The sequence below is a fragment of the Plectropomus leopardus genome, chromosome 6 (genome assembly GCF_008729295.1).
Source record: "Plectropomus leopardus isolate mb chromosome 6, YSFRI_Pleo_2.0, whole genome shotgun sequence".
In the NCBI taxonomy this organism is placed as follows: Eukaryota; Metazoa; Chordata; class Actinopteri; order Perciformes; family Serranidae; genus Plectropomus; species Plectropomus leopardus.
The window spans coordinates 2,016,565-2,040,093 of NC_056468.1; the positions used below are offsets into that span (position 1 = coordinate 2,016,565).

Sequence of the window (23,529 nt, forward strand, 5' to 3'; positions counted from 1 at the left end):
GCACCTTCAAAATTCAGCCAATCCCTGTGTTTCTCTCCTTTTTCTCTGTGTCCACCTCCCCCAGCTGTGTCTCTTTGTCCTGATTAGTTCTCTGTGTATATACACCTGTGTGTCTCCTTTGTCCCTCGTCAGTTTGTCTGTTATCCTCCGTGCTGTTTCCACTGTGTTTGCTGCTGTCTTCACCCAAGTTCTTCCTTGTTGGTTTCAGTTTAGCTTTTGATTCATGTTTTTTTTGTACATTGTATTTTCGTTTGTTATCATCATCGGCATTTAAGCTCACATTTTGTTAGTGCACCTGTCTGCTCATTTTGTTCTGCATTTGGGTCCACATCTGAACTCACCTGTGACAAACACATATACAGGACCAAAGTGTTATCTCACATTGACATTGAATGGGGATTAAAAGCATTGCTCTTTTTCCTGATTTTTTTCATATTCAATTTGTACCTGCTAGATTTCCTGTCGGAACATAAAAATTGGATTTAATTAATACACAAATGAAAGATAGACATCACAAGAATAATCAATAATATTACAAATATAAGTCAGTTTACAAAATATTATTGGTTTAGAAAATGTGATTTACAAGGGACTGCACGTCACTGAAAGGCGCTGAGTGTTTGCAGAAAGCATCATCTAATGACTTGAGTCCTAACAATTGAAAGCTGACTGGAGAAGAGAGAGCCAAAGGGGTTTTATTTTTCCTAGATTGTCTCCATTTACCTGCACAGTGCAGCAAATTAGGCCTATGTGAAAACTGCCCCAGTGTCTTTTGTTGATTTGAATGTGCAGGCAAACACAACAGATGGTCCCCATATTTCCAGAGGGTCAAGTCACTGTCAATCGCTCTAAATTGCCCGGCAGTGGGGAGACGGAAGTTTTTAGATTCATTAAATGTTTGGCCGTCTGTAAGGAACGCCTGATGGATGGCGTTTGAGTGCTGCTGGGTGTTCATTGTTGACCGCCGAGACAAAGAAGAAGTTCATTCCCTTAATCAGGAGCGGACGGGGCTGTCTATTCACGCTATCAACCATTAACCACTCCAACACCTGCTCTCTCTCACTCTGCCTTTCATTTCCCCTGCTTTCTTGTTTTCTCTTTTGTACACAAACACACTCGCACACCTATAATGCAAAAACATTAAACATCAGGTTGAGCTTGGAGTCGTAGTTATAATGCCTTTCACTTTATTTCACCGCAGGTTGTTGAATCGCAAATGGAGTGGATCCTGATACTCAATTACAATAAGCATGCAGCATGCTGAAAGAGGGGAGGACTGGACACACATGAAGATACCACCTGAGGAAGAGCACGGACACCACACACACACACACACACACACACACACACACACACACACACACACACACACACACACACTCTGTCTCTCTCTCTCTCTGCTGGGAGAGTGTGATGAAGAATTGAGCTCTACCTTCTCTCCCTGCTCTGCTTTCAGATCAGATCAGTTTTCCCTCAACGTCTCACTTTTTTAACACATGACGTTTGTTGTGTGTTTTTATCATCAGCAAAATGACTAAAGACCAAGTTTAAAAATTATTTTGCAGGTTCCTCACTATCAGTCAGCTTTGAAACAAATTGAGTCGTGAAGGAATGGATTCTTTCGATGGGATTCATCATTTAAGTTAATGTCCATACATCAGTGACTATGTTTACATACACAAAGTATTCAGGGTTTTTTGCCCTTTCTCTGAAAAAGACAATTTTCCTGCTAAGCTATTTCCCTGTCTAATGATATTGACTAATTATCCCGTTCTCATCCCAAAGTCATCAAATAACGCTGCTTTTGCAGTGCTTTCAGCTTAAGATCCTTCTACCGAAATCCACCTTTTGCATTCTGCATTAGAAACCGCTGAAAGGCATCAGCTGAGAACGCAACCAGACAGAACTGTTTGCAGTATTATTATATGCCGGTGGACGGTTCACGGACGGTCAGTGTCAGTTGAGAATGTGGCTGGTAATGATGTAATGTAATGATCCCGAAGGTCCCTGTAGGGCAGGCAGGAGGGCATGGATGGATCAAACAAACCCCGGACTTCTATGCTATAGTCCAGTGTTTGCTTCCTGTCTGAATGTCATGTTTTTTTTCTACAATTTACCATGTGCCTCTTTTGCCTAAACCTAACCAGCCATGCCAGCATGAGCGTTTGTTGACGCACCAGCATTGGTTGCCATGTGCTGTTGTTGTCTAGGCATAACCATGTCCAGTGTAAACCCACCATGTGCTTGTGTTGAAATCACAGTAGTAGCATCCCAGAACATAAACAGTGGATGCAGAAGGATACCTAAAGTGTAATATGTACGCGCGGAAGTCCACTGCTAAGTGTTGCATTTTTGCACAAATCCATATACCTATTGATACCCATGTCTTTCATTGTGTTAAAAAGTAGGTGTGTTCCTTTTTTTCTGACCAGACTAACCTTTCAAATGTTTGGTTTATGTACATCTCCATGGCAATGCACAAAGCCAACTGTTAACAAGGAAGAGGCTGTGTGTTGTAAAAAAAAAAACAAAAAAGAAAACAAATGAGACGAAAATTCCATATGTGCTGTTTATATGCCCAAATAATGCTATTAAAATCCAAATAATACCGTCACATCCCATTTACATGACCTTTATCGAATTCAGAACATTGTCATAATCAAAATAATATTGGGAATACTGATGTGTATGCAAACATACTCAGTAACTGTAAGAAAGTAACCATGCTTTTACAAATGTATTGTGTTTGTGACTTGTTGCCTAAACAAAGCGTAAGCAGGTGAACTGGTCTTTTTAAGGCATAAATGAGTCTTTTGTTTTGCAACCCAAAAGAAGATATTTTTTTGTATCACGTGAAACTTTAAAGGGTCAGTTCACCCAAACAGGAAGTCAGGTTTTATTCACTAAGGTATTGAGATTTTTGTTTTCTGCTGCTGGGCTCCCAGCATCAGAAAATAGCATTTGAAAGCAACAGCAGCATGTCTTTTCAGAAGCAATGTGAAGTGACTCCACAGACCTCACTGTCAAAAGCTCTTATTAGAAACTTGGACAATGGAGTGAAGACACTTCCATGGAAACTGTAGACTTCCGATTCTGTGTCATCAGGACATTGTCTGTGGAAAATTGCTTTTGTTGTTGCATGAATGAAATTCTGTTGACATGCACAATAGTGAGTGGAGACAGAAATCTCAGCAGCAGTTATCTGAAAACTTCAGTTAATAAAACTGTACATACTTTTGCAAAAATGGGTGAAGTAACCTTTGAATTTTAAAAGAAGTGACATTGGTTTTATTTTTTCTTGCTGGTGTACCTACACCCACACAGAAACTTTATATTGAACAGGTATTATCTAACTGCCTTTACTAAAGATATGTTGATAGTTTTTACTTCAAACATAATTCTCTGTAACACTTTATTTGGATAGTCCAGTGACAGATAGCTGAGAATATTTGTAACATTTCATTAGCTTATTAGATTCAACAATTCAACTGTTTGGCTTTGTCTGTAGACATGTATCTTCAGGGTGTGTGACTATTCACTACATATTCACAGAATAGTTCAATTGAACTTAAACTACTTACTCAACCTATACGGCATAGGTTGAGTCATGAATTGTCACATATACTCCATAAAATGACACTAACATTGATGTGGCCATCCCCTGTGTTTAACTGATGTTAATACTTGGCTTCATTATTACTCCTCTGTTGTCATGTTTTGTGTAAATAATTCCACAAGTAGTAATTCAAGTTTATGACAAAAAAAACAAAGGCCTAATGCCCCTAATACGGCCATTTATTGTGGTACATGACATGATGTCCCACAATTCCCAAACATTTTCAGCATGGACGACCAAACTGATAATGCCTTCCTAACGTGTTTTTATGTTTAACAAATCACTTAAGCTCAACGTTACATACAGACACAGATGGTGCCTTCTGTCCATATCATTTTGTCAGTATTTGTGTATGTTTTCTGAAAGCTTACAGATATGGACAAAACATAGCAGTAACACCGGATATTGTGGGAGCAGTGTAGCGTAGTTCAAGCAAGATAGGAATGTAGGATACAACAAAGACACAGCATGAATCAGTAATGCCTCCGTTACTACGACCCCCTACACTGTTGCTTCATTTGTTGTTGTGTAACTTTCAACTTTTGCCATCTATTGGCTGTATCTATGCCAACATTAAGGATGCATGGACATATAAAGCCAGTTCAGATTCCAAAGTCATCAAATACCAGCACTTTTGCCTTGATTTTGGGGTAAGATCTCGATGCCAAAGGCCACCTTTTGTGTCCGCATGAAATGACACTGGACAGCATCAGCTAAGAACACTGCCGGATGGCGTCAGCTAAGAATGCTGCCAGACAGAACTGTTGATGGTGTTATTATAAGCAGCCAGATGGTTCCTGTCACAGCAACGTGATACACTGACAGGAGGTGTCAACTTAGAACGTGGCTGGATGGAACCTGTCACATCTGCATGATACACCACTGAACGGTGTCAGGTTAAAATGCTGCTGGTAATGATGTAGGAGCACAAAGGTCAATATAGGGATGATGGGAGGGAGTCCTGTGTTTGCCTCCTGTCTGAATGTGATGTTTTTTCCCTACACCTTATCATTTGTGCCTCTTTTGCCTTATCCTAATCATCCGTAACAGCACGTGTTGTGCTTGTGCTTTCGTTGCCTAAACAAAACCATGTGCAGCGTAATCCCACCATGTGCTTTTGTTGACATTAAAGCACCAGCATTCCAGAACGTCAACAGCAGACCCAGCAGGATACCGAAAGCATACTATGTTGACATGGAAGTTCACTGCAAAACAGCAATATGTGATAATTTGAGATGAGAACGTGCTTAAGTATAATGTAGTGAGATTTCCCAAGTTTGAAACTGAGCCCTTATTGTAAATACATATGTAAAACCTTATATTAAACCACTGCAGCTCAGCAGGCATGAAGCTGTAGAACTGCCACAGAGAGCAGTATGATACACACAGATGTTTGCAGTAACATTCTAGAAATATGAAGACACGCATTGCCTTCTGTTCAGTATCCAACTACTAATTCTATCTACAGTATCTACTCTTATACTGTGTTACTCTGGTAGGCTTGTAAGATAGCCTGGCCTGCCAGAAATTATGCTTTAGTCGCTGATGTTTATATTGTTCAAAATAAGATTCAACATTTATGTCTGTTGCTATGCTCACAAGGTCTGCCACAATCTAAAACGTCCTTTCTCTGTCTTGGTGTTAGGCAGCAGCGTTTTTCTGTAAAACAAAAAAAAAAAAAAAAAATAGCAGGGCAACAAGTACTTTGAATAGATACAAAGTCCCTCTATTCCACTTCGCATATAAAAAGGCAAGTAAGACTAGACATCATTTTTAAACACAAAACACCGTTTACCTACATATACATATTTCTGTCTCATCACAAGCTGTCTTTGATCACATAAAAAAAAGAAATAGCCTGCAGGGCTTTTTCCAGAAATTCAGTTGACATAGTTTAAAACCAACAGATACAGTCATGGGGGTGATGGGTAAAGCACAGGGCTTTAACCCAGGAGACCAGGGTTTGAGTTTCATGTGGGTCAATGTTAAGGCCCAGACACACCAAACTGACAGCTGACCGTAGCATCGCCTCAAGGTGCCTGTGTCTCAGCCAAAAAGCTGCACACAAAACACACCACACAGACTTTAACTGACAGCCAACCAGTACGTATGTTCTACGTTTGTGTGAGGAAATACCCCTCCAAACCAGCTGTCTAATTGTTATTCAAAAAGGGAAACTGGAAGATGATGCTAGTTAGCCAGTTAATACATTAACACAATCCAGTGTTCAAAGAACAAAACACATTTACCAACAACAGAAACCACAGGAAACATTTCTGCATAGCTCAGTGGCTAAACTCTCTGAACAAAGAACAAATTTGTTTCCACCTCAGTCACTCTTGACTTTGCTGGGATCTTGCAGTGGAGCAACAGACACTCAGTGAAACAGGTGTGGTTTGGACCCAAATGCAGTACACTGGCGCTCAGGAACAGTTGGCAATGACCTTTATTTTCACCACAGCAAACAAGGTACGGAGCAGATAGAATAAACACAGAATAAAGTTCGTTCTTCAGGCTGAAGCCCTCACACAGTCTCTGGGGCTCAGACGAGGGGAAGAGACGTAGCTTACTTCAGCCGATGACGACGGAGGAGGAAGCTCCGTGGCCCGAAGAGCCGGCTGTTCGTGCGGAGGTGCCGATGGGGAGAGAGCAGAGGAATGGTCGGAGGCAGGCGGGGGGGGGGTCGTAGCCAGATGAGCAGTCCGTAAAGGCATAGGCACCGATGGGGAGCAAGCAGGAGGATAGACGAGGCCAGGCAGAGGAGTCGTTACCAGCAGAGCAGTCAGATACCAGAAACGCTGAGGCAGAGCACGAGGTCAGGGACAGAAGGCAGGTGAGTTTACCGGGAGGCAGACGAGGAGAGCAGGTCAGGAACAGGCAGAGTCGGCACCAGGAGATCAGACAGGAGATGAATGCTGGAAAGTCTTGCATGACGCTGAGGAACAATCTGGCAATGAGTGAGAGTGCTGGAGAGGCTTATATGCAGGGCTGATTGTAATGAGCTGCAGCTGTGAGGCAGGTGAGCAGAGTTGGGCTGATAAGATGGGCGTGGCTGGCAGGTAGAGTGGAGCAGAGGGAGGGAGAGTGGAAAAACACTGCAGCAGTGTGACAGGAGGGGAATGAGAGACAGGGGCTGTGACACACAGCCCCACCTGGCATCAAATTTGTGCCATCTGCTTCTATTGCCATTGGCTTTGGGCATGTGTATTGTTGTTCCCTTCACTTGGGGCACTTGACATTGTGATTGTGGGGCTTTACCCACAAAGCAGCCTGTTGAGCCAAGTGCACTGAAGACAACTATTTTATCAACCCCTGACCTTAAATTGTAGAATAATCAGCATTTTATGCATGCATTTACCTTTTGAAACCTGACCAAATTGGCTTGATTTCTTGAAAAAAAAAAAAAAAAAGCAAAAAGGCAATGTGCAATATAGTAGGAAATTATCCAAAAAACTAAATAAATTGTAGTATGTACAAAGAATATACCCTAAAAAAGTTCAAACCAAAATTAGCAAGGAGGGAAATGACCTGGAAAAATAATAATACTGTCAAATATTTTTTTTTTGTAATAATTTTCTAAACTCCTTACCAAGTTGCTTATTGCCTTTTTGCTATGATTTCAAAATAAAGTAAGCCAATTTGCTTAGGTTGGTTTGAAAGTTAAAATAACTTGTGAAGGCATATGAATGCAGCAAAAGAAAAGCTATGCCTATTATGGTTTCAAAGGGTTAATCCAGATTTGTATTAATTTCAGTGTTAGTCATTACCACTAAAACCACACCTTCTGTCTGCTGCCTGCAGGTTGGGCTTGCTTTACTCCAAATGACCCCTTGCCTCTAGTAGTCAGATATGGTGTATTGTACAACATGATTCACATTTTCTGCTTTTAGACATTTTTTCAGATGGACATTTGAGACACAAATCAATTTTTCTCTACAAACTTTCGCTCTCCCATGAAATGTTTATCTCCTTGAAAATATGGGGGAAAAAAATTAAATCAACATTTCATAACTTTAATGGGAGATTACAAATGTCATAAAAAGACTATTTATAGAGACATTGAATGACTCTCCAGTATTGATTTGTTTCTAAAACGTTGGTTTGATGTTTTAATATATAACTGATTTTCTTTCTTTTTTTCTCAATATATTATATTTTATTTTTCAATTTTAAAACAATTATGTGACAATATAAACCAGTGAGGTAAAATGAGAACATAGACATTGGACTTATTCGCACATTCAGACAGGTCTAAGTCTCAGTGGAGGTGGAGTAATATTGCACTGAGTTAAAAAAGGGACCCAAATTATGCAAAAGAGTTTGCTCTTCATATTAGTCTTATACAGGCGCAGTCTTTTCATCTGTATGATAGACAACATTTCCTTAAGCCATTGCTTAAAACACGGTGGATAGGTAGACTTCCAAAACAGGAGAATGAGCTTCGTAGCAGCCAGTATTGCTAAATCCAGAGCAGCCTGTAAGTCATAAGACAACTCAGGTGTGCCTGTAGAGCAACCAAAGATAGCAAGCTCTTGACTGGGCAGAATGTCTCTAGAATAGGCTTTCAAAAGCCACTTGAATATCTCAGTCCAGAAATTGGTTGGAGTAGGGCAGAACCAGAAAAGATGTGCTAGTAATCCTTCAGCTGAGGAGCATTTGTCACATTTAGGAGACACTGATGGAAAAATGCGGCTCAGTTTTGTTTTTGAATTATGCAGTCTATACATCACCCTATACTGGAGTAGCCTGTATCGTGAGTTAATGGAGCAGCAATGGATCCGTGACATAGCCTCCTCCCAGAACTCTGCTGTTATCTCTGAATTCAAATCAATGGCCCATGCTTCCCTAATATGTTTTGATGACACTGGATTCAAAAAGATATTTACAAATTTTGATACTAGCTGCTCAGAATCTGCAGGGAGCAGGAGATTCTCAGTAAAAGGGTGAATAGTGGGAGAGGACTCAAAGTGTGGGCATTTTTCTTTAACATAGTGCCTAAGCTGGAGATTGTGGAAAAGAGTTAGGGAGTTTAAACTTGGTGCTTAATTGTTTAAATGATGCAAACTGGCCATTAATGTACAAATCTAAAAAAGGTTTTAATACCTCTATTTCTTCAGACTGTAAACACAGCATCCAGCTGTCCAGGCATAAATAAATGGTTTTGGGAAATGGGAGCATAAACAGAAACACTGACAGTCCGGCAAGCAGTTTTAATCTGATTTAATATTCGTATGAAATTCTTTATTACAAAGCTTTTCTGTGTTGACTTATCTACCGAGGCAGGACTCGAAAACAGAAGAAAGTGAAGAGTTTTTGACAGCAGAGGCTTCCAACTGTAACCATGAAGGAATGTTTTCTGTTTCTGCCTTTATGTAATTTCAGTAGACAAGAGCCCTGGAGTTAGCAACCCGGTAGTAGTGTTTTAAAATGGGAAGACCAAGACCTCCTTTTTTGAGGGATTTGTGGATGTGAGCCTTTGCTATCCTATGTGATTTATTACCCCATATAAAGGGAAAGATGACAGAATCAAGCTTCTTAAAGAAGGATTTATTCATTTAAGTATAGGGGCAGATTTTGGGGCAGGCTCACCATTGTGACACCATTAACTTGTTCAATCATGGCTAAAGGTAACATTCTCCAGGCCTCAATATTCACTTTCAATTTTTCTACTGATTTTGTAAAGTTAAATTTAAAGAGATGCTTTGGGTTCCTGGTCAGCTTAAGTCCGAGATAAGTGAAACAATCCTTCACAACCCTAAAAGGTAAATTGTTTAAGAAGTAATCTGTAAATTGATCTTCTAATGGCATGAATTCGCTTTTTCCCCACTTTATAACATAGCCAGAAATGTTTCCAAAGGAATTTATGTAATTCAGTTAGATGGCAACAGCTGCTGGGTCAGCTAAACAGACCAAGAGGTCATCCGTGTACAAAGCCATGCAGGTCTCTGTACCACTCAGCTTGATACCTTTGATGCCTGGGTGTTCCCTGATGCCAATTGCCAGAGGCTCTAATGTAATGTTAAACAGTAAAGAAGACAGTGGATACCCTTGGCGAGCACCACATTGCAGAGAGAGTGGGTTGGATCCCCATTTGTTAATATGAAGGATTTTGGATTAGTTTGCAATATTTTGACCCATTCTATAAATTTATCAACAAAGCCAAACTTCTTAAGTGCTGCAAATCGATAAGGCCATTCAATAATATCAAACGCCTTGTGAGCATCTAAAGACAATATGGCAGCTCTATCCTCTTCACCATATTCGGCATAAAGGATGTTGAGAATTTTGTGGACATTACAAAAGGAATATCTTCCTTTGCCATTACTTTTGTTATTATTTTGAGATCATAATTGAGTAAAGCGATAGGCCTGTAACTACCAGGGTCTGTTTCATCCTTATCTTTTTTTTTAATAAATTTCAAATATTTGCTTTATTAAGGAAGATAGGAGATTCCTGTTTTTAAATGTGTCATGAATCATTCTTAACAATACTGGTGTGAGGACATCTCAAAAAGCTTTATAAAACTCTGGCCCACACCTGTCAGGTCCTGCCGCCTTTCCAGTGGGAATTGATTTGATTGTTTCCTGATGCTCAGACAGCAAAAAGTCAAAATCAAAATTCTCCCGAAAAGCTGTGTCCAGTTGTGGAGTTGAAAAACTGATTAATATCTCCTTGTGTAGCTGTTGATTTTGTGGGGTAAATATCTGAATAAAATTCTTTAAAGCGTTAATTGATTTCCTTTAGATCTGTAAGCATCTGACCAGAGCTAGACTTTATTTTGTAAATGGCTCGTTTGGCCTGTTCTCCTTTCAACTGCCTAGCCAATAGCGTAGTGGTTTGTCAACAAAGTCAAAGTGTCTCTGCCTAAGTTTAAGTAAAAGATTGCTGACCTATTCTCCCAAAATAGCATTGTATTCATATTTTAATTTAAGAATATTGTTGTAATCTGACAGGAGCAGAGAGTTTCTGTAGGTCAGTTCTGCAGCTGATAGTTCTTTCTCAAACATTTCCAATCTGCTTCTCTTAGCTCTTTTCCGTGTTGCTTCATAAGAAATAATCTGTCCCCTGATGTACACTTTGAGTGTTTCCCACAATACTGAATCAGTCACCTTGCTATTGTCATTGGTCTCAAGGAACTGTGAAATATGCATTGTAATGTGTTGTCTGAATGTCTGGTCTGCAAGCAAAGAGGGGTTGAAACGCCAGCTATAGGCACGCCTGGGGAGAGACAGGTGAAGGTTGAGATAGACTGGACTGTGATCTGAAATTATTATGTCATGATATCTGGTGTGGTCAATTTTAGGGATTAGTCTAGAATCAACTAAAGACAAATAGTCTATCCATGTATATGATTTGTGCATGTGAGAATAAAAAGAATAATCACGGTCAGATGGATGCGGAAGTCTCCAGATATCTACCGCTCGTTTCGATTTTATCAAATTATTGAGGGTTTTTACAGCAAGACTATTAGGTGGCGGGGCAGAGGATAGCCTATCCAAGTATGGGCAGTTAAATTCCCCCCAATCAGTAGATGACTAAGTGAATAGTTTTTCTCGTTCTTAAAGTCGGACAAGGCTAAATATCAGCCACATTATGACTGCTGTATGAATCTTGTACACATCCGTTGCATGTTGTGAAATAATAATTTACACACAAGTGGAGCTTTACTTCACTGAAATTTATTGGTCTGATGCTATTACAATAAAATATATTTAAAGAAAACAAAATGCCTCGGTCACTTGGTCTTTTGGGAGAAAAAAAACACTTCAGTTTAAGACGGGACTGTCAACTCACAGGAAAAAAAAGAGTTAACAAAGAGCAAAAACAAAGGCAATATCAAGAGAATCAGTTCCACAACAGTAGCGATTTGGCCTCAACATAAAGCGGAGAACTCTTTCAGTTGAAATGTATCTTCATCTTGCAGTAAGATATTCACTTCACAACATAAATATACTGTACAGAGTGAGAACACACAGCTATCTCAACTGGAAAACCAAGGTGTGTTTGTGTATGTTTTCAGGCAGACATTAAGTTAAGGCAGGTGGAGTGATTGTCTACGATACCTTGAAATGGACGAACAAGGAATGATTTTCAGTGTCCACAGTGAGAAAGTTGAGCTGCACAATATTACAAACACTGCTTTGACTGTGTGTTTTTTTCAGTTGAATATCAGTAACATTGTCATCATCGCTGAGAGTCATGTGCTTTTATGAAGGGTGTGTCACTTTTCATAAATCTGGGGACCGATAGTGTTACTTTTCAACATAGTAAGTGCCACAGATTAATCACTGCCTGCTACAAATACACAGGGTTCAGCTTTCTGATCGTGTTTATATGACTGATAAGGTTTGCAGGGATGTCCACCAGCTGTCTGATCAGATGCTGATCAGACAGCTGTAAACTATACAGGAATATGTCAGATGCTGTTATTAGTAGAGATAAGCGACTCAGGATGGTTACACTCAAAAACAAAATGATGTATTGAACACTAACTTTTTTATTTATTTAACTATTTATAGGGAACATATATTTGTCAAATAATCATCATAGACATCATATTATCTATTAAATGTTGTTCTCATTTCAAACTTGTCAAATATGACTGCTTGGACAGTGATTTGGGTGTCAGACACCAACATCAACAGCCACCTTTCGCGGTGTTGTGATGCTTTGGTGGACAGCATCAGTTTAAAATGTGGCCGGATGGAACCTTTTCTGGTGATGTGCTATGCCGGTGGTGAGCCAAACAACACCTGTTGTGATGGTATAATATGCCGTCCAACAGCATCATTTTATAATACAGTCGGTACGAACCTGCCGCAAAAATATGATACTGCGTTGGACAGGGTCAGTTTGAAATGATACTAGTAACAACGTAATAAAAGGAGCTGGGAAGATGGGCCATACTGATTATAGTTGCAAACAGGACACTGATGGAGGTCTCCTGGTTGGAAATCTGGTGTTTTTTGACCTATCCACCACTCCTGACAGAAACCACCAGCCATTGCGTGGCAATGTTGAAGCTGGGAATAAGTGTTTACACTACGAAAAAAGGATCCTCACTAACTTTCAAAAGGCATGATGTCAGTGGTGTAGGTACACAATTTCATCACAATACATGCCACCACGCAGGCTGCTCTTAGTGCTAAGCGGTATACTGGTTCTTCTGGTAAGGTTCTCACCGTGTTTCTTTGCCTAAATGTAACCACGACTTTACTGAGCCAATGGCAAAAATCCAGGCCCCTTTTCAATCGGATCTTGTCAAATAGCACCACTTTGTCAGTGCTTTTGCAAATGAGCATGACGCCAACTAACTCTTCGGAAAGTTTGTAACATCATTTGTGGACTGCTGATTCATAAGGTATATGAACTGTAATATGAAGATATGTTTACCACCATGTTGTGCAGTGTTAAGAGGTTGTCATTTCACAAAATTTCTGCAAGATGGGGTTGTGTTTTGTTGTGTTTTTGTTGTTGGCTTTTGGGGAAGTCATAAAGTACTGAAAGACAATGTTAGTTTAGGGTTTTTTGTGGGATTTTTTGACTACTTACTAAAAATAAGCATTAACATTATTTAACATAAAGTTTGGAGATTTAAATAATTTTAATTATGGGTACCAAAACCCATCACACAGCAGCTTCAGTGCAAACCATATCAGTATCTGCAGACGCGCAGATCAGTCAATCTCTAGTCCACATACAGTACAGTGTGTTGAAAAGTGACACAAATGTGTGTGTGAATGTGACACCTTCATTTTTTAAGGATCCATTGTTTCTCAGGGCATTTTACAAATTTTAAATTTTACAAAGAAATTTGAAACCAAATGTTGCCAGATGCATCTTTTCCCTCCTGAGTCATCTCTGTGTGGCTCCTTGGTACTGACAAATGCTTCCTTTTGTTATTCACATATTTACTTAAAGGGAGAAAAATGTTGTCTTTGTCATTCATGTCTTCCTAATTGATGTGTCTTTTTTTCTCTCCTATCTGTTACTCTCTGCTCTGGCATCCTTTGATTTGTTTTTGTTTTTTTACCCATAAAGCATTGCAGTCTGTGGTGTCACTTGCTTTTTCATCTCCCCCTTTCTTTGTCTGTGTCCCTCTGTTTTATCTGTCTTTCTGTCCCTTGCATTCTCTCTTTCTGAACATATCTGGCTTTGATATATCCATATATTAACATCTAAATAGATTAAAACAAAACTATTTTGAACCGCATAGAGCTTTCATATTTCTTTTTTTCTTTCTTTTTTTAACAGTGTTGGCAAAAAGAAAAAATATAGTGATACAAACATAAGTGCTAGTCTAGTCTGAGGAGACCGCAGTCAGTACGTTTCCATGCACAGTTAAGTCAAGCTGCGGTTATAGCTCCATTTGGCCATTTATTGGACTACTGTCCTTGTCCAAGAATATAAGCACTGGGGCAGAATCCATTTATTGATGGACGTATGTCTGACTCTGCCACAGTAGGTGGCGATATGCCCTCTTTCAGCTCGTTGCTATCTGACCTTCTTCCAGTTGACCTATTACGTCACAAACCAAACACGTTAGCAAGCGGCAAACATGTTGCATGTCGAATGGAGACAACAAGGATATTTTTTTCAATGCTGTACATTTCGTATATGCTCTCTACACTTATTTTGTTTCTTCTCTTCCTCTTCTTTTGGTTTTCCCAGCTTTCCTCTACAATTTTATGCTATTCAACTTCTGGGTCAAAACCGGCACAGGGACTACGGAGCATGTGCATAATGCTTAAACCAATTCAGGTCCGACTGAGGCGTTTACATTAGAGAGTAAGTCAGTCCCCAAGAGCATTATTGAGGTGTGTTAGCCTGACTTTGAGAAATTAAATTTAGTACGATTTCAGCTGGACTAACATGTTTAAATGTATTTTAAAAGTCCAGTTTTAGTCGGACTAGCGACACGATTCAACTTTTTCTTACATCATGTGAACGTACTGAGTGTGTCTTGTTATCCTGAAGTCTGTCTTCATCTAAAAAATAAGATAAATGATCTAGGAACAGCGTTGGTGAAATTGGAATCATAAAGTTGCATCTGAAATTTGGATCAAAAATGCATAATTAAACACTTAAATTCATTCTCTGAAAAGAAGCTACAAAATTTGTTGGATAGGTGCACATTAGCTCACCCAGCAAGCATTCAACACCCAGTTTGTGATGTGACATCAGGCCACCCAGCACCAGATTTCACAACAGAATCCTATAGTGGAGTTGAACACAGTTTTATAGTGATATCAGAGCAATATTTAGGTGTGGATGTTCCAGAAGGATGCAGGTAGCAGCTGGGGACAGATATCCTAACAGTCATTTTGACACCATGTTTTTATGACTGCTCAGCAATGATGCAGGTTCACTGTAAACTTACAGGCTGATCTTAATTTAAGAAGTCTGGGAAGCTACTTTGATAAAGGAAGTAAATTTACCTATTAGTTTTATTCTATGTTTGTTCCATATCTAATTTACTAAAATTTCAGTTGTATTAACTTGTGAAGTTGTTGGAACATGAAAATGACGACTGAAATGAACTAGTTAGTTTTAAGAGTCAGCAACAAGTTTTTAAATTAACCAAGTTAGTCGGCCTTAAACAGTTTTATGTATTTTGTTCCATGACGAAAACGATTTTGCATGTGGAGGATTTAGGATATCTGTACAGTTTGCAAGTTCTGTTTTGTTAACATTTTTAAGAATAAACATGTGTAACTGAAAGTTTGCAACCAGCAGAATACACATGTTAACACTTACAGTGTTGTTTAGTTTATCGCAGTTGCAGGCCTGTGCATAAAATGCAAGTTTGATGGAATATTTCATTTATTTTACAAATTGGTTGAAGCTTGATTGAGTGTTGATGTTTGTGATGTAATGACATGACATGAAGTCCTCTTAAGGAAAGTCAAAGAGAGAGATTAAGTTTGAATATTTCAATTTTTTTTAAAGATTTTTTCTTATAAGGCATACTACTGGATTTGTTTTGATTGTGCAATTTCGTTTGTTTCCAAATACATTGGTTTTTGTCTTAAGATGCTCAGAAAGGCGTTTTGTTAAAATGAAAATAATCCTTACTTTATTTATCAAATGCAATTAGTTTCCTGAATACTACAGAGTAAGCACAACTCTTCAGTTAAGTCACACTAACCTGATTTGCTTAAATTTGCCATAACAAAGAACATGTTCATTTCAATAGTCATTTTTAAGCAGACTTCACAAAATGAAGCAAATGCAACAAAATTTTAAGTAAACCTAGCATATCAATATAGAATAGACATAATGTAGGAATAGTTATATTTACTTAACCTTTTTCAAGGCAGTCAGTCTCCTATTTTTTTAAAAGTAAGATCAACACATTTCAGTGTTTGACCATCCTCCTCTGAGTCTAAATGTTTGCTGGGCAGCTCTGTGGAATGTAAATCTTTTCAGTGGATTCTTATGGGTCAAAGAGGATATAATGCAACTCTACAGGCACCTCTAATTTTAGATTTTTGAAAACAGGGTAGAAAATCCAGTTTAGAAAGGTCACATTAATGTAGCTCTGCATGATATAAACCATTAACATTCAAACTCTTAAAACTACCTTGAGTACAGATGGACCTTTATAATTCCAAACTCCAAAGAACTTTTTCTCCTCTCCAGCTCAAACAAAATCCCTCGCAAAGATGACTCAATATGAACCTGTCTATCTTCATTTGGTTTTTTCATCTCACTCACACTTGCCCTCCCACACACACAGTCTCACCAAGAGCAACAACACATGACGAGGATCCTTCACACACACGCTCGCTTGGCGTGCAGCATCTCAATGAGCAGGTTGTTGCAGGGCACCTCTCCGCTCAGGTGCATGTAGCACAGGTAGTCCTCAGCCTGCGTGCTGAGGGAGCGTAGCTCTGGCAGCCGCACCACCAGTTGGCTGAACTTCTCCTGGAACTGAGGGTAAGTGGACAGGGTGTACTCCAGCAGAGCCCCGTTCACCTGCTCCTGGACGCCCTCCACGAACGCCTGGTCCTCCAGGAGCTTCACATCTGCACACATGCAGAGGATGAATATGATTCAGTGGGGAAAAATATTAATCAGGTGACATGTGGCTGAGTCAGGCTGTGGGTGCAGTTATACACAACATCACTATTCAAATTGTGAACTAAAAACATTAACTTGTTCAACTTTGAGCTGACACATGTAAAATTTGAACAACACAGTTGTTGAGGTTGTGCTGTACCTCACACTTCGGCATTAGATTCTCCTGGTAGGCTGGGACACGGGGTTCCCATTACTACAACTGATAAAACTTCTGTCTGCAAAATAGCTTTGTTACAGAATCAGAATCAAAAATGTTTTACTTCCAAAATAGATTTGTACTTGCAAGGACTCTGACCCATTTGTGAATTACAAAAAAACAGCCCATTCTCATTCCAAAGTCAAATACTGCCAGTTTTGCAGTGTTTTTGGCATATGGTCACAACGCCATCTTTTGCATCTGCATGTTACGCCATTGGACATCATCAGCTGAGAACGTGACTTGACATAGCCATTTACAGTGTTACTATATGTTCATATGATACAGTGTTGGACGGTATCAGGTTGATATGCTGCCCGTAATGACAGTATATGAGAAACATGAAGGTACCTCTAGGGCAGGTGGGAGGGGCGGTGGATGGATTGAAAAAAAAAAAAAAAAAAACTCATGCAGGAGTCCGGTGTTCCCTTCTGAATATGATTTTTTTTTTTTTTTGTTTACACCCTACCATGTGCCTCTTTTGCTTAATCCTAAACATCTGTGCCAACATGTGTGTTTGTTGATGTCTCAAAAACAGATGCAGAAGGATACCTAAAACGTAATATGTAGATGGGAAGTCCACTGCAAAGCAGCAACGTGTGATGACTTGGGATGAGAATAAAGACAGGGCAAAAGTATAAAGACATAATGCAAAATAAAATGAGACGGACAGAAAATGTTTTTTGGTTTATTTGTTAGCAAGATCAAGGAAAACCTCCAGGCCTAATTTTCCTTCAACTTGCTGAAAGCATGAGCCAAGAAAGACCCATTCAATTTTGGAGCAGTGGATTGCGGTGGATTCATAAATTAGTTTTCGCTTTTGTTAACTTTGCAAGATCGGCAACTTAACTTCTAGTTAAGTGTGTGTTTGCAAAGTGTTAAGTTGTTCGGAAATGTGCAACTATCATCAAGAGAATGTAAAAGTTCACAGTATGAGTACAAAGGGTGAGACAGTAGCTTTCTGTAGGCTAGCTGTTGTGTTGAGCATCATCAACTCAGCAGCTTAGTTGATTAGTTTGCAATGGTTCATACGTAAGTTGTGTTCGTGTACAAGCTTTGTATCCTAGCTAGGTCTGTTTTTTGTATGAGGATGATTTGGTGACTATTATTTTGTATTCAAGGAAATCTATTTGTGTGCTACTTTTGGTGTGTAACTTCAGTTTGTAGTTTTTGGTGGCTAAAGTTTTGTGTTGAGACTTTGTGTGTCATTTAATCACTTTGGTTGAATACATATGTGGTGTGTATTGGCACAGTTTGTGTACTGGCACTGGTAAAGAGTCTTGTTGAAGGTCTTTGTGCTTGTAAACAGGGTATTATGAGACTATTCTGTTCTTATGTTGCCAGGTGTAAGATGGGCCAACACCTTCTCATCCCAACTCGTTACATACTAGCTTGGTCGGTGCCGTTCATGTCTACATATGATGTGCTAGGTATCCTCCTGCATCTGTTGCTGACGTTTGTGGAAGGCATGTCATTTAAATGCATTGTGTCTTTTCAATATACACATCCGTTTTCACAGGAAATGCACTGTTTCTGCTCATTGGAAACATGCAGTCTTTTTCAAACTAAGCTTACACTGTCAGTAAACGACCCTTATATTTATTTCCATGTGCAACAAAAGCATGTAGTTAGGTTAGAAAAAATCACCACGGTTTGGCTCTGCCCTCATATGGGAACTGAAAAGTGAACTCCAAGGGGAAGTCTGGGGTTTGTTGGACCCATCTATCATCCCTCTGGTCTACCCCATAGGGACTTCCCACTTCCTTACCAGCAGCATTTTAAGCTGAGCTGATGCCATCCAGAAATGTATCCTACTGCCATGACATGTCAATTCAAGTCAATTTTATTTATAAAGACCATTATCACAAATCACAGTTTGCCTCAGAGGGCTTTACAGCATACAACATCCCTCTTTCCTTAGACGCTCACATGTCCGAAGTTGTCAAATACTGCTGCATCTGCAGTGCTTTTGGAGTAAGATCCCGACACCAAAAGCCACACTTGAGTCCACATGATACGCCATTGGATGTTTTCAGCAGATGACACCTGCTATGGCAGCATGATACGTGGATGCTCAGAGTCAATTGAGAACGCTGGCGGATTAAACCATTTGCATGCATATAATACACCTCTGTATGGCATCAGGTTAAAACGCTGCCGGTAACAAAGTGATATAAGTGGGAGGATGTGGTGGATGGAACCAACAAATCCCGTACTTAATGCAGGAGTCCGGTGTTCGGTTCCTGTCTGAATGTGATGGGTTTTTTTCTTACATGTGCCTCTTCTGCCTAATCCCATCCATGCCAGCATGTGGTTTGTTGACGTCCCGGCGTTGGTTGCAATCATGGATCGTCAATAGCAGACATAGAAGGATACCCTAGTGCATAGCATGTAGACTCAGAAGTCCACTTTAAAGCAGCGATATGTTACAAATTGGGATGAGAATGTGTTGCTGTATCATACTGCCATGAAAGGTGGCTTTTGGGGTTGTTGTCTGATGCTGAAATCACTGACCATGTGGCGGTATTTGATGACCGTGGCTATTAGCACGGACTTGTGCTTCAGCAGGAAGACAGCCTAGAGATGTTGATGATCTCTTGCAACTTATTCTCTTTTTTCCTGCCCCTTTGCATCTGACACAGACACACAAGACACCCTTTAGCATCTGTATGAGAAACATCAGGTTTTCAATTCACTCAAATGTAAATGCATTTTTGGCAATATTAGACGCTCAGAGCAACTACAGTAGTATAAAGAGTGAGAAAGCAAGGAGAAATAAAACAGTCTGAACACTGAATGTAAACCATTCATTTAAGATATGAATGCTAGATACTAGCTTTTATTTGTATGCTGTATCTTTATTTTAAGTATGAAATAAGGTGAGTGCATGGAGTGTGGGTGGCTCTGTGTGTGTGTGTGTGTGTGTGTGTGTGTGTGTGTGTGTGTGTGTGTGAGTGAGAGAGAGAGAAGGAGAGACAATAGCCAAGCCCTCCGGTGGACCGGCATTCAGCATCAGCTGAGCCCATCTTGGAGAATCCATTCACACAGTAATTAAATGTTTTGAATCAATGTTCTGAATCATCTTTTCAAACTGCTTAAGGGCAATTAAATTACCCCCGACAAACCTGACTCTGAAGATGAGGGAGAGCAAGAGCGAGAGCAAAGCAGCCGCAGGCAAAGACAGCAAATATTTTCCGTCTATGACAAGTGCTCTTCCCATTCAAAAGCTCTTTGTTCCCCGCTTGCCAGCGCTAAACAGCAAACACTTCTGAGAATCTGGGCAAGCCACGTCTATGCTCTCTCCATCTGCACAAGCCGCTACATGAATGTCGGTCCTGCCATCGAATGATAGACCCATCCATTACGCTTCTTTTGAATGCCATTAGTGGACAATGGAGGAGGATGTCTTTGTTAATATTGGCTTTTGTCAACCCTAGAAATTTAATTAAGTGAATTTATCGCAGGGAAAAAGGCCAGTTTGGAAAACGTTTGTAACCTTACGGATAAATAGCGACTGCAGATAATTTTCAATTGTGACATTTTTTCATTAAATTGTCAGTGTTGCTATTCAAATTCCGCCAAAGCACAGCATCAGTATGGCCCTGCAGCCCCAACAAGATGTTAGATTTTTAAATCAAAACCCTCTATTCTTCTGAAAGCACACAATCTAGAGGCTGCACGTGTAAGCTCCCACAGCTATTAGCACATAGGTCAAACCAGGATTAATCACCTCCATTTGGACTTAAAGGAAGAGACTCCATAGAATACTGTTGTTCTTCTTTGACCCGTTTCAGACCTGATATGAACTTCAACATAAGTCAGATAGAAGCTATGTCGACAGCTTCTCTTTCTTAAAAATATCAGATGTGACGGCTGTTGACTACTGACTCATAATTCAACAATTCATGTCAGGCTACACCTTACGCACATTCACCACAACGATGAGACACAAACACGAGGCTGACTCACTGGGGTTGAACAGGAGGAGGAATTTGAGACAGGCGATCTCTCTGCGGTCCAGCTGCAGCGCCCGCAGCCTAGCTGCCAGCTCTTGACCTCTCTGGACCAGACTGGACAGAGTTGCCTCGCTTTGGGACAGGATGAATGACAGCTCGACCTGAAAAAACAGGCCACTGGTTAGGTCAATGAGGCACTTTACAATTCAAACCCCAAACATGGCTTTTTTGAAGGACTTAAAGATTTTCACTATGTTTTCTCTCCTTCTGCATTTCGAGGTACAATGTACAAGGTAGATATATTGTTATTTTTCTTAAACGTGGTTTAAGAAGAAATGAAATATTGTAGATCCTAAATTCTGCTACATCTTTTTGGCCTTGAATGAGGAGTTGAGGAGTCTCACAGCCTTGGGAAAGTTTCCAGTTTTATAGTTGGGGAAATTAACTTTGTTGATCAATATCAGTTGCATAGTATTATTTTCCAAATTCATATGTATTATCTCTATGGTCTAAAACATTCCAAAATAACAGTTAACATGATCAAATCCAAAAACTATAGTGCTGAAATTCATATTTGTGATTTAATTGGATAGTGATACTTTACTTGCTTTGCTTGGGGGCAACTTTTGTAAAATAACATGAAGCCTGGGGCCAGTTGCAGCAGCCCTTTACATGTTACAAGGATTTTAAGACATTCCTAGGATTTTAGGACATTTCTAGGATTTTAGGACATATCTAGGATTTTAGAACATTTCTCGGATTTTAGGATGTTTCTAGGATTTTAGGACATATCTAGGATTTTAGGACCTCTGTCAGAGGGTGTGGGGATCCTCCACTGGCACATTTTTTTAATAAACAAGCTATATTTTGATGCTGTTTTATGCACTATGGCACCTTATGTATACTAGATGTACAAAGATAATTCTCAGCGTGAATCACTTTTATTGTGAATTAGAAAATGGCTGGGGAGCCACCCGGAAGCCTTTTGGAGCCCAGATTTGGCCATAAACTGAGTATCATAGAATATAATATCTGGAACTGCAACATAGACAGTCAATTGGCAAAGATGTTGTAACTGACAGAAAGCAGCTGGGGAGATGTTTTGAGTATATGAGGGCATTTTCTGTTCCAGAACTGAGAACACTACAATAGAGGAAAACTAATTTGGGTATAAAAATGGAAACAAATGTCCTGGGTTCATATAATCATTTCCCGTGTCCAACACTGCATTAAGATTGCATTACATACGCTGTATGTGAACCAGTGTTCTACATACTTTTGTGTACATAAATGTATGGCTCTTTTTGGAAGCACTGAGCTGTAATTATCTCGCCATATCTTGAGAACCAACTTGTCGAATAAAGACACATAACCATAGTAACCAATTCCAAACCCAGCTCTACAGGCATCTAATGACAAACCTCTCCAATGTTTGGTTTTTCATCACATCTGTAGGAATAATGTTACTTCTGCAGGCATCTTTGCTGCCAGATAATGCTTAAATTAGCTCAATGCTACCATCAGCATGCTAACAGGCTGATGTTTAGGTGGAATGTTTATGTGTGTTCCTCATTTCATGGCTTACCACCCAAACAGAGATATTTCATCCTGGATCAAGGCTGTGGACTGACTGACATCCTTGCAGCCACGCCACTAGCAGGGCTAACAAAAAGCATGTTGTACTCATAATAAAGCTGAGTAATCATGAAATATCATATGTCATCTGCAATGGTCCCCCTACCACAATACTTCATACACAGCAGTGTTTCCTAAATTGCACATCTGGAAGAAGACTCATAACCAAAGTTATTTACCTCTAGAATGGTATTGAGTGCTTACTTATGAATATTGCTGTCAGTACTGCTTTGTATTGTGGGATACTTATGCTGGCATAATGTCCAGTGTTTGCATACTGCTACATTTCACCGGAAATAGTTTGGAATTCACATTCTGTTGGTATCTTAATAATTTTGGACATACTTCACATACATACAAAATTTCACACACTGTTTAAGCCTGCTAAATAACATGTTTGTATGGGATTCCAGATGCATCCCAAACTTTGTACTTGATGACATCATATGTTGGAGACTGAACCTTTTAGACCATGGAAATAACATATTGGAATTCTGAATTAAGGTGATGTTCCCCTTTAAGGTATGGGGGTACAAGGTGAGTCTTTTATATATTTCTGAGTGTCTGATATATATATATATATATGTGTGTGTGTGTGTGTGTGTGTGTGTGTGTGTTTTTATTGATTTTATTTATTTATTTTAATTCTCCTTTTATTTTATTTTTTTATAGTGGCGATGTAATTTAATAGTTCAAATCCAAAGTATGACACTGATTTGTTGCCATGATTATTGTGTTATTAATGATTTTGAAAAGTTATGTCTCACTTTTTCAAAATAAAGGCAACTTCAAAATAAAAACAATCATCGTAGGACTCCTGCAATCCTTGCCTTTGTGTTCCATTGTCAGGTTGACACATATGCCTGTACTTTATTTTAAACACACAGAAAAAGAACACCAAAATATGTGTATGTAGCATTTCACTGACTCATTCATCAACTCTGCAGTGTATGGGTTAAATAGAATTTGTTTATATTAATTAATAATTGTTTTATTTGTATGTATTCATTTATTCATATATTCACAATTCTTATCACTATGAT

At 39.4% G+C, this 23,529-nt stretch overlaps 2 protein-coding genes across 2 annotated transcripts in view; one reads left to right on the plus strand and one right to left on the minus strand.

The window, feature by feature from the left end:
• adgrd2 (adhesion G protein-coupled receptor D2) overlaps window positions 1-1,381 on the plus strand; it is a 51,599-nt gene extending 50,218 nt beyond the window's left edge. The window contains exon 25 of the mRNA XM_042488886.1: window positions 1,202-1,381. Within this exon, the coding sequence (XP_042344820.1) occupies window positions 1,202-1,209 (8 nt within the window). The 3' untranslated portion in view covers window positions 1,210-1,381. The remainder of the gene's footprint in view (window positions 1-1,201) is intronic.
• Window positions 1,382-11,279: 9,898 nt separating this feature from the next.
• The window catches only part of LOC121944083 (nuclear receptor subfamily 5 group A member 2-like), a 16,868-nt gene continuing 4,618 nt past the window's right edge, over window positions 11,280-23,529 (minus strand). Inside the window, exons 2-3 of the mRNA XM_042487755.1 lie at window positions 20,865-21,012; window positions 11,280-16,644 (exon numbers count right to left, since the gene is read on the minus strand). Coding sequence (XP_042343689.1) covers window positions 16,391-16,644; window positions 20,865-21,012 — 402 coding nt within the window. The 3' untranslated portion in view covers window positions 11,280-16,390. The remainder of the gene's footprint in view (window positions 16,645-20,864; window positions 21,013-23,529) is intronic.